Source organism: Drosophila melanogaster, chromosome 2L (assembly GCF_000001215.4).
Source record: "Drosophila melanogaster chromosome 2L".
In the NCBI taxonomy this organism is placed as follows: domain Eukaryota; kingdom Metazoa; phylum Arthropoda; class Insecta; order Diptera; family Drosophilidae; genus Drosophila; species Drosophila melanogaster.
Window position 1 is genome coordinate 14,808,128 of NT_033779.5, and position 12,496 is coordinate 14,820,623.

At 39.6% G+C, this 12,496-nt stretch overlaps 1 protein-coding gene across 1 annotated transcript, besides 1 other annotated feature; it reads left to right on the forward strand.

Annotated features, from left to right (window-relative positions):
• Positions 1 to 952: part of a mobile genetic element that runs on past the window's edge.
• A 1,681-nt stretch (positions 953 to 2,633) lies between these two features.
• CG33309 (uncharacterized protein) lies at positions 2,634 to 4,472 on the forward strand. The gene is made up of 2 exons (NM_205995.3): positions 2,634 to 2,685; positions 2,746 to 4,472. Exons 1-2 carry the CDS (start codon positions 2,680 to 2,682, stop codon positions 4,456 to 4,458), a joined length of 1,719 nt encoding a protein of 572 aa, NP_995717.2. The 5' UTR covers positions 2,634 to 2,679; the 3' UTR covers positions 4,459 to 4,472.
• The last annotated feature ends 8,024 nt before the right edge of the window (positions 4,473 to 12,496 follow it).

Consider the following 12,496-nt stretch of genomic DNA (forward strand, 5'->3'; position numbering starts at 1 on the left):
TTTTTCACAAACGCCAATGTCAAATTTTCTTCAGATAATGTCTCTATCGCTGTAATAATTCCATCGTAACACGAAGGCAATGTGATCAGTAGATGAGAAATTTTATCCATCTCTTCTATTTTTGCACCAGCTGCCAACAATTCACTTATAAGTTCGTCAAAAATATGAAAATGGCTTAATAGTGACATCTCACTCGATAGCTTCAGAGAAAGCAAACGTTTTCGCAGCGCCAGTTGCGACGCCAAACTTTTTCGTTCATAAACGGCGTCCAAATTCTCAAGAATCTGACGCGCCGTAATGTCGCTTGTTGCGAAATTTAAAAACGAGTCGCTTAGGTACTCTATTATTGTACTTTTTGCACAACGCTCTGCCTTTTTCCAGGAGTCATCTACCTCGTTAGGCATTAAACCATCAACTACTTTAAGCACATCTTGCTCGGCTAAAAGAGCCCTAATTCTAAATTTCCAAATCGCGTACTTCTCGCCATCAAACGGCTTAATATTACGTTTAGCCTTGTCCATTTTTCACTCAAATTCTGAGAAGGAAATAATTTCACAAGAATGTGAAAAAAAAAGCTATTTCACAAGAATGTGAAAAAATGCTATTTCACAATTTATTTTCACAATCTTTAATTCACAATTTAATTGTTTATTAGGCATGGACTGGGCCCATAACCTGTTGTAATTTATAATTTATATTTCCTTTCTTAATAAATAAATAAATAGTCAAGTTTATGTTTGAGTTTTATGATTTATATTTTAAGTTATTTCAACTGCAACACCAGCACCACGACCTACTCACAGCAAAAAACGTACAAGAAGGAAAGAAGGAATAAAAAGAGTGGTATTCTCTTACAATATGTTTTATGGCATAAAAGGTGTGGCCATTCATATCAAATATAAAGTAGTGTTGTTTAACGTTATTTTTGTAGGTTGAATAGTATATTCCAACAGAAACCGAAGCCCAAATGGGCAATGCCAAAGCCCCCAATCTAAAATGGACAATTCAAATTGAATGTATGCCCATTCAGAGATCCATTCTAAATTGTGTTGTCTTCTTTACTGCAGCAGGTTGTGTGCACTCAAAATAATAGAGCGCAGCATAGAGCAAATACGACAAAGGGACAAAACGCAAACTGAAAGCTAAAAACTTGGTAGGAGGATCCAAGGATCTCTGACTGCAGTGCTGCCTGTGTAATAGCAGCGTTTACTCAATTTTAGTACGTAGTAAACGTATTTCTTTTATGGCCCCGTAGGTTATTTGTGCATCGCTCTGACTCGCTGGCACGGTCTACATTCCGGGATGCTAGCGTACGTACATTCAGACAAACAATTCAGAAAAGATATATATCCCTGACACAATAAACGAAGTTCGTTTCCTGAGTGGCCATTTTACTGCGAGGCCTTTCAGTCGGAGTGGCCCCACCCAAACCATCTTTCCCAGCTACTCAACCCCTATCTTGGGGCCAGAACTAAGCAAATATTCGCACACAAATATGATGAAGTATCGGGGGAGTGGGTGGTGGTGGGCAGAGGTGGGTGTATATGTTTGGATTCCTGCTTCTGGTTTGCTTTTAATTGCTTTCAAGTAAACAGAGTGCCCCTTGGTAAATGGGAACATAAATATAATTGCCAGGTTGGTTCGCATTGCTTTAAAATTTCCACTCTTGAGGCCATATGTGCCAGAGTCAAACATTTGCCTGTCCAGCTTTCCTTCCTTAGTTGCACTTGCTAGAGGCTAGGGTTATGTTTTGCACTGCCGAAGGTGTTACTTAATTTAATACCGTGATTTGTTTGCCACCCTGATTATTGTGGTCGCCATACTGGGGCCTTTGATTTGCCTCCTAAACTGGCAAACACAACAAGCGCACTCAGCGAGAACGAGCAATCTTCTTGCTTGGGTTTAATTTTCATTATTAATATTAAGTTAGAAGTAAATGAAAAATCGAAGATTATAAGTCATAAAATAAAATCGCTTTATGAATTATGTGCAGCATTTAAAGCATTGCATTATTTTCTAACACAGTGTTTGTGGTATTATTATTTGAATATAATGCAAATCACTTATGTTGCATTGTGTTATTTACATAACTGCCAACCCGCAGTGTGAATGATTTTTCGCATAGTCCTTTTTTGTTGCTGAATCGCCTTTGGGAGAGTATTGGTCAAGTGCCAGCTGCATTAGGCCATAAATTTGCCAAAAAGTAAACAGTAAACATTTTATTGTTGTTCGTTCCCGCACAACCCACCCATTTGACTGTTTTAAATAATTATTTAACATTTTACATTGTTTAGCTCGCGTTTTCGTGTCGCTATGCGGGCGAGCTCGATGTAGGGGGGCGGCTTTTGTTTGTTGTAAAGATTTGCACGATTTGCATTTGTGCCAAAACGATTCATGAATGATTCATGTGCGCCAGACCAGAAGCAGATGTCGACAATACTCATCCCAGTTCGATTTATGCATCGGGCACGTGCCAACCGTTTGTCAGTGATGACGGTGATGCTTTAAAAGGATTTCAAATTTTATAAAAGGGGCTCAGAGATGCGTACCCGATGGCAAGTGGTACGCGTTCTGAACTTCAAAGATTTAGCTTTAGCTTCATAGTTGCCTACTTTTTGCAGTAAGACTTGATTTTTCCATCAGTAGCAATCGTAGGAAATACATAAACCAAATCAAAACATGCCGGTAAGTTACAAATTTTGAATATTGGTTTCATTTTATTTCTTTTGCTCGTCTTGTTAACAGATAATAGCCAACGAGACAATAAGGAACAGAAAAGAGGTCAACGGTCAAATAACTAAGCAAACACCCACTTGCAATGTAAGCCATGGTCTAGGTCGAAAGAAATCGCTGACTGGCGTCTGCCAGAAAGTAAAAAATGTCAAAAACTATAAACTTAGCGAGGAAGGTGCAACGACTTGGCTTAATTGCCATAGTCAAACTATTGGCGTACAGAAAAAACACATCAGGGATTTGGGAATAGACGTAAATAATTTTTTTGAAGGACCGGTCATGAAAAATCGTTCGAAACCTTTAACCCAGAAAAGAAATATTTTAGATACACGATATGAATCGAAGTTGCGCAATGACACCAATGCTTCTGGAGGTGATAATAATATAGTAACTCAGCAACAACCTTTAAAAATATTCTGCCTCGATAATAAGGTACAAATTCTATTGAATCCCGAGATAGTTAAACCGATAGATAAAGGCATTCTAGACAAGTTAAGGATATCGCCGCGACGCGCCAATCAGTCCCGAAGTTGCCGAGTTCAGAAGAGTAACGATAGTAATTTATCGAAACCTTTATATAGCACAACCAAAAGAAGAAGAGCAATGAGGATGTCTAAGAAAGATGTTGAATATGATAATATAACATTGTGCAACTTCGGAGACATAATACCCAGGAATTATCCAATGTATAATGACAGTGAAAAATGCTATAGCTCTGACACTGGCAGCGATGGCACGATAACAGAAAGCAGTGTAATAGATAATAACGATATATTTACTTCTGATGAAGACGTTCAAAGTCTGACAGGGTATGAATCGGGTATATCCACAGAAGGTGAAGATCAACAGAAGGTGAAGATCTTAAATTCAGTGAAAGAAGCAGAAAAAGAGATCCATGGACATAAGGCAGATGAATTGACAGGACACTCAAAAGAAGACGAGAGACTGCTTCCGGAAAATTACTTGATTGTTGACAACGATTTAAAAAATGATCAACAGTATGACGAATACATCAAATGCATCGATAAACTATTCCGTGAGTTCAATCCAACTAGGAAGGTACGACAAGCATATGTGACCATTTTGCAAATTGCTACCCCTCGTTGGACTCACTTGGATGCCTCACTTTTGACGACAATTCTATTAAGCTGTGATAAACAGTTGAAAAACCAGGTCAATCATATTTGGATGGTGCATCAACCATGTGTGTACATTTTGCATGTTACTCGCCCTAGTCAGCATCACTCTTTTGCAACACATCTGCATTTGGATTACCTTATTCGTCCAGGAGAGTGGAACAACTATGATGATCTCCATCCAACTCTAGTGGTTCAAGTGCCGTTAACTTCGCTTGGATATAACGAAGACAAGGAATCGCAATACATCGAACAGAACCAAGAGGCAATGTTTGCTGATAGGTCCAATCATACAAGCCCCATAGAAGTGAACCACTATAGGCAGTTATTGAATAATATTTACCGCAGAAGAATATTGCTTGAAACTCGGCGGTTTGAAGACGAAATGGGCAATGCAAATGGGGGGAGGAAATGTGTTATTTTTGAATTGTGCACAATGTGTAATATTTGCAGTGCAATTGCCATCTCCACTTCGTTCTTGAGCTTTCAAAATATATATTCTGAGCGACCGAAGTCTCTAACATTTTGGCAGAAAATTTTGCTATGTTTTGGTATCGATATATTTGATAATTTCAATTACATTTTTTAAACTAATATATTTAGACCTGCTATGAAGTATTTATTTAAGTTTAAACTTGGGAAAAATGTAATGGTAAATCTCCACTCCACCCGTTTATTAAAAGTGACTTTTATACGTTTTGTGCCATTGTTGCGAAATGCACGTGTCTCAGAAACAAGCTTTTTAAGTATTTAGTACCAAGTGGATTACGAGCATTTCCCGCTTAGTCCTTTTCCGAAATTCCCCGGTTTCAGATGAAGATGGAAATGGCAGCCTTCCCGACAGCCAATCGCGCCAGTGAGCGTCAGCAAATGCAAATTTAATGGTCTATGAAAAAGGTAGCCGGGCAAATGCTTTTAACCACATCCGCTGCTATTAGTTCACCGTCGGAACCATCAGAGCCGTTGCTAAACAACAAGAGCGACGGATAACAATGGAAAATGACGCCAGTAGAAAGGCGAAAATCAATGCGCATTAGTTGATGGTGTTATTTCATCTTATTCTGCTGGAGAATTGGCCATATCCCTTGCAAACTCTAGCTTAAATTTTAGATTAGCCGAACGGGATGTGAAGCTCAGGAACCACCGCAAAAATGTACCAGTCTGATGAGTATTGAATATCTAATGTCCCGAAAGTGTACACTTGAGTATAGGTTTGTAATGTTAAAGAATATTTAAAGTTGGTACACTTGCTTAAACAACCACTGTTTCGATGCCTATTTTTTCAGATTCGAGATTTTCTGTAGTATATAGATTGGTAGATAGGTAGCCAAAAAATGCCAACAAAGCTAAGCCTGTGCTATGGATTGGTTTTGTGCGCTGCAATCACAGAATATACATAGGTGTGTGTCCAACCGACATTTACGGTAATTGTTCTGCTCATTCCCGCATTGATCGCCAAACTGACAACCGACAACGACCGCAGTCAAATATGAGCAATGGCCCGGATCGGATCACACGCTTTCAAGCAAATGCTGACTGGGCGGAGGACGCTCGTCAGCTGCAATCCGCAGAGGGGATTTGTGTGTGTCGCTTTTTCTTTGGCATTTCCTGCCGTGTCCTGTTATTCGTGCATGCAATCCAAAACACACAGATACAAGCACTGCCACACTCACAACAGCCAGAACAACCTGACTACTCACACAAATACAAGCACAAGCACTCATTGAGGGGCAATGCATTCAAGCGCAAATTAAGCTTGACAAGCAAAAATTAAACTGTATGTAGCTGTGTGGCAGGGTGTATTTGTATCTGGTAGATACATTCCGCTCTCAGTGTGTGTCTCCATGCTTGTTGGGCAAAATATAATTTCTTCATGTTCAGTTCATTAAACAGAGCAAACCAACTCGGAAAAGCACTTACCATGAATAGATTTTAAGGGGCCCAACAACCATACAGCTGACGAGAAAGCCAACGAAGGCTAGAGAAATGGTCTCCCCAATTCAAATAAATATGCAAATCGCCAAATGGTACGATACAAATGAATTTGAAATATCACTGCACTTCTTAATGAACTATTTGTGTTTGCGTGTTTTGCTTTTATTTGTTTAATTCGAAGCTATAGAATTGCTGGCATTACGTTTTCAATTTATTTTTGCATCTTCAAAACCGCTTGTCTGTTTAGGAAAGTAAATTATTTTCGATATTACTTAATAAATTTATCTTTAATATATTATAATCAGTGTTCGCTTTTTACAATTTCTTTTTATAGTTATTTTATAGCTAATAATAGGCTTAATAACTTAGTTTCCAGCTGGAAATTATGTATTGTCTTTTCGCTTAGAGTTTGGTTCCTTCAGATCCGACTGAGAGAAACAGAAGTCCAAATAATCTAAAAACAAACCAGACATGAATTCATCATGCCAAAGAAAAAGGCTCTGCGGCAGATAGAAGATAATACAATATTATATTTTGGCTGGCCGAGGAAATGACAACGCAGGAGCCATTGTACCGAGTTAGTGGCGTCAAATCACTTAAACTCCGCCCAGACAAAGGCCAAATCTCTGGCAAAAAAAAATCTCGAAACCGATTGGCGTGGCCGAAAGCAATTCCCAACGATGACAGCCACAAAGTGATGAACTCTGTTTTTGAGGCCGGTTATCAAATGAGGGTCGTCTTTTACATTATGTGCGCTGCTATATAAAAATGTTAGTATATATTTATGTTTCTTATTTTAGCAATTTGATACTGAGTCGCATTAACTTTGACATTCGCATGATTATGACTCTTGAGAGATTTTTTCGCCCCCTCTTCGGCTCTGCATGACTTTTGCACTTTGGCAAAGTTGATGAAATTAATATTAGGCTGTACTCAAGAGCCACTTCGAAGTTGCAAGCTCATTCATTGCCTGCTTATCAGTAGCGAGGTATTGATAGGCAAAAATCCATGCTGCGTTCATGACAGTGACGCCGTATAAAAGGCAAATGATGTGGGATGAATATTTAAGTATAGATTTATTAAATTAAGTTATTTTATATGTACTCATAAATCAGAAGCTAAGATAATATAAGAACTACATCATTACATTTAATGTTTGCCTAATATACCATTTGTATTAATTTCCAAATTGGGATACTATTTATAAAAACCCTTACAGATCGATTCTTATGTGTTCACCTCAATACCAAATATGCGCCACATTCATGATTTGAGAATCACATTGGCCTGATTACACCAAGTCAAACATAAAAATTCTCATCTGGTGATGTAAATACTCACTAGACAAATGCTATCTATATGCAATCAGCAAATATGTGCTCAAAGGACCTCTGCATCAGCGCTACAAAGCCCATAACGAAGGCATCTCATCCGTCCCATCTTTTCAATGCATTATGCAGGCACTTTTGCAGGCAAGTGGAAATTATGTCAAAACAAAACGTGCAAGTCAAGTCACTCGTTAGTCTGAGAGGCATTTCAATTAAAGGTTCGCAATGTGCAAGATGGCATAGGAACACATCCAGAAAAATACACATAAATGAGAATTGCGGGTAAAAAAGTTCAACTAATACGATATGCACAGAAGAGTGAAATGTTCAGTTGGCGGTGTAAAAACTTGCCATAGGTTAATTCTAACTCTCCTAATTTGCCAGAAAAAACAGCTAATATGGGCACTTTGTTAAAAACTAATTAACTGCAATTTAAATTTTATAATAAAAAATTGATGCGATTATATTTTTCTTAATTTGTGTTTAATGACAGAAAAATATCTCAAAACATGTAACTTTATGTTAGCATCCTTAGTTTGGAAAGTCGTTTTGGAATAAAGAGCATTCATATATGATATATCTCATCGCTGTGCATTCGAATTTCTTTTCTTTGGTTTTTTTGTGTGCATACATATGTCTGGGCAGCATTTGTAAGGATTTTCCATGTCTTCCTTTCTTTCCAATGTGTCTGTGGGTGTGTGTGTGAGCGTGTGTGTTTGCGTGCTTTGCGAGTCGACTTCATTCATTCATTCAAAAAAAGTTAATTCATAAATCGCACAAAGCGCGCTGATACGAAAGACGCACACATGGCAACCCTTATTGCTCACAGCCCCCATGCAAAGTGCATTTAAGGGGAAGGTTGGATGCGCCAGTTTCCTCGTCTCCTGTTCAAATAAAAGATTTCTATCAGGTGGCTCTTATGGCGCATAAAAGTACTTAAATTTGTTTGACTTTTGGCCAGATCTCAGTGGCTGGATGGCATGGGAAGGGGCGTCGTCGGTCGGTTCTTTTGCCTCGTTATGGAAAACTGCTGAGGGAACTCACGGCCCTTGCAACTTGCTTAATTGTTCACCCATCGCCGAGCACGGTGACAAAAACGTTTTGTTTGCGAATGCGTTTAGCGAGATTGCTCCGCTACGATATGGGATATGGTTACTAAATCAGAAATGTATATATGGTAAAATTTCAACGACATTATCGAGGGTAGCCACAGTGAATTGTTGCTCTTAGGGGTTTTTGAAAAGCGCAATTATTACTCAACGTAAAAATGAAGGCGTACAAAACTAATATTAACTGTAGTTTTTACCATATAAGTTGATTTTTAAAGCCAATTTATTAATATTGCTTGAAATTGAACTCACAGAGCAAAAAAAAAAAACGTTGAATAGAGTAGATAATAGCATAAGTGGGAAAGGTTAAAGTTCATAAAATAAGTTTTAAACGAGCTATCAATTTTTAAAAAAGAACCGAGAGAAACGTGAGAGCACAAGTAGTTTTTCTACAACTTCAAGCATTAAGTGCACCTGGAGCCAAACATTACGATTGACCCTCGGTGACCTCACCTGCCGGTAGTCAGCCATGAAATTGAACGCCTTCTTGGCGGCATTTTCAATCAGTGGGCGCGGCCAAAGGACCGTGGCTAAACACCCGTGAAATGGTGACAAAACCCGCCTCAACTCCACCGAATGCACTCGGCGCACATGTGACTTTATCAAGTTCTGTAAACTGCTTATTTCTCACCACTTCAGAGCCATCTCAAGTACCACCGATGGGGGGATTTAAAAGGGCTTTAAGCGGATGGCAGGCAGGGTGGAGGTGGGCGTGGTGACGCATCGACAACAACAACAGCAGCAACGTCACTTGAGGCAGACAACAAAATGGCGCAAGCGTTTCCTTTTGTTGGGCGTAAAACTTAAGGCTTAAGCCTTTCTGGAGAGCCCAACGCCCGAGGAGGCAGTACGTGATTTTATCAAAGGGAAAGCGAACCGGGGATCTCAGCCACCCACTAAGCAGCCCACCGCGAATACCACTCCACTCACTACATCCCACTCCAGGACCCATCGACACCCTTGGGCTGCGTCAAAATATGCCGCAATCAGGCTGCAAAACATTTTCATTTATATTTAAATACAAAAAACGTAGAAGAAAAGACAGCATCGGCAAGCGGCAAGGGGGTTCGGGAATATGGATTTCGAAACGGTAAAGTGGAGTGAGTGGATTGTGGGGCGAGGAAGGAAACGGAAACGCGTTTTCGATTATGTTTAGCCGCTTTTCGGGCAGCTTATCGACGCCCACGCATATGGGCCATCCTCCCTGCATTCCATATTTATTGCGGACCATGATTTATTATAATTTTATGCATGAATCTCGTTTCGACATTGCCGTGCGTGTGTGGTCGTGCGTGGGAGTCGTGTGCATTGTGGGCGTGGATCCACTTCAGGTAAAATGAGTCTGCTCGATTACGTATCCGAATGTCTATCAAAGTGTTGACTCACTCGGCCTTTATTCACTGAATTACTCAGTAGCTTCAATCAGTTAACAGAATTATGGATGGAACATTTTCTGACAAATACATAATTGTTTTTGTTTAATATATATGATTTATGAAAAATATGTTATTATTTTGAATTAGCCCCTTAAATTTTTTTTTTCATTCTTTCAAAACTCGAAAATGGGAACATTTGAAACCCATTTGAATGAATCGAAGCTGTTCGATGGGTTTCACTCAAAGAGGGAAAATTGGTGCATCATTTACGGCCGGCCCATATGGAGTGCATGAATATTTGAACGGCCAGAACCATTTCAGTCAAAGTGAAAGGAGGAAAGCGAAAGCGAAACGGCCTACGGATTATCACACTCGATAGTGCCGTTCCGTTCGATTCCTGACTGATTTTGCCCCACCCCGACCCACTATAATGCTCTTATTGTTGTCGCCGACCGAACCGTCTGCTCATTAATTCATACGATGGCACTTTGCTTCATTGGCAATTCAATTGCAAACTCTCCGGAGACACCGGTAAGGAGCAAGGGGTTTGCGGGTCGTGGTCGGGGTTAAGTGCCAACTTGCTCACGTATTTCCCCTGGCCACCCATCGACCTCAATTGACCCCCACCCACAATCCGCCGAAATGACCATTTTGTTTATGCATGCATAATTGCTCGACTCTGACCGCCATACGTACACAACCCCCTCGGTTAAAGCTAAGAAATTTACACGATCAGTTGGTAAAAAAAATCTAGAATACCCTCTTACTCTACGAATTAGGATAATGGAATCTGTTGATATATCTAAAGGCACCAAACTTTGTCATAAGTAGTTTAGAGTTCACCCAGACTCACAGTTCAACGGAAAACTGTTCCACATATTTCCGACCACAAAAACACTCAATCAATTTTCATTACAATCAGGACTGGCATTCAATCTATTCTTTCTTGTGTACATATTATTCACTAACCTCGCACTCGGCACCTCCCACGATTGGCGCATTTCCCATAAATAACCAAAAATAAATATAAATTATCCAACATTAGCGGGAAAACTACAATGGGAAACTCGAAATAAGCCAAGCAAACAGAAATAAGCGAGGTGGAAAAAACAACGGCCCCGTTGACTAATTAGGGGCATTAGTCAACAGTGGCAGACGGGCAGTTCATTGCCAAATCGAATGTAAAGCCTGGCGATAAGGAACTGGATGGTACAACTGTCGATGAATCCAAGTATCCAAAAGATACTGGTTTGTGGTTTTGTTCGGAAGGTGGGAGAGGCGCAATTATGAATGATAAGCAAAGAAAACTCACACAATTACGACAATTGCTGATAGGAGCGGCCACGCCCACAGCTCGGACCGCCCAAATCAAATCCGTTGAAGCCGCAGTAACTAACGGTTGCAATTTAGGAAATTCAATTATGTCCCCACGACCAGGCCAAATCGAGCAACTTTGTCAATTCCTCAGTCGGCAGTGAAGCGTGCGGGTAGCGGATGAGCCGAAGGATATAGTGGGTGATTGGGTGGTTGGGCCGATGGTGGGTCGATGGTGGGTCGATGGGTCAATTGTGCCGGCTGAGGTCCTTTGCCCACATTGCATGTAATCAAACAGTTTGCGTAGCAATTTTCGATTATCGTTTGACTGATTTCGTGTTAAATCAATTAAGACGTTGCACAGTCCGTCCGTCCATCGTGTTCCGTATCCCGTATATACCGTATATCGTATTCCGTGCCGTGGGCCTATTTATCTAAGGTCCTGTCCGCCGACATCCGCATACTCGCACAACCGCAAGGACGCACAATTAAGCCGTCTTGTGCCGCTTTATTGATTTCTGGCCAAAGCCAAGCTTCTCGAAATAGATATACAATATTTTTCGTTACGGGGCCCTTTCACTTCACTTCTCACTCCCCTTTGATTTGGGGACCAAAAATTTGCAATTTTAAATTTATGAAAAATGTTTTGCTTTACTTTCCGCCACTCTTGCCAGCTGCCAACTGCAGAAGTTTTTGTGACCGAAAGTAAAGTTTGTCAAAACAAAAAAAAAAAAAGAGAAGAAACCGAAAACTTTGCTTTGCTTCATTTTGTAGCCGCATAAACACTTTGAAATAGACCAAGATCCAAGTATCGTGGGCGGGGATAGAGGCTGCAAAACTTTGCTCTCAGTAAATGGTCGTTAACAAGCCGAAAAGATTGCAACTGAAAATTTAAATTGAAAATTTTTCACCGTTGGAAATACTTGTTTTCCTTTCCTATTTTCTCGAAAAAAGTGCGTTGCTCACTTAAGCTACAAGAAAAATAAAATGAATTTGCGACGTCAAAGTTTTCTTAGTATGCGATACAGTTGTGACTTTTAATTTTAAAATTGATACTATTTTTTTTACTTGTGCTCCATATGGTCATAAGTTCACTTAAAAGCTACTGATTAATTATAATTAAATTATTATATTATATAATATACTCTCTAACACCAATGGTGGACTTTTTCTGGCTTTCACCTACAAACAAATGACCATCCACTTGTGGCATGTCAATAAGCTATTTGGTGCAGGTTTCGCTTAATTTCGGAAACAGCGCCTTAATGATTTCGTGTTAAATTAATTAAACCCAATGCGTGTTGCCGAAACATTTGCCCAGTGAACCCGATAGTGAAGTTTGGCGAATTAAATCAGCCATAAATCGGAAATTGACCACGACAATATTACGCGGTTATTTGCTGACCATTTCCACCCAAGGTTTTATTAGGGTCTTCAATTAACGAGTTCTTGTTTTAAATGAAAAAAAATCTGATTTTTTTCGATGATATGTTGGTTTGAATTAACGATTTTATTAATTTGAAAATTGAAATTCATTAAATTGAACTTGTTGCCGAGAAGATAAT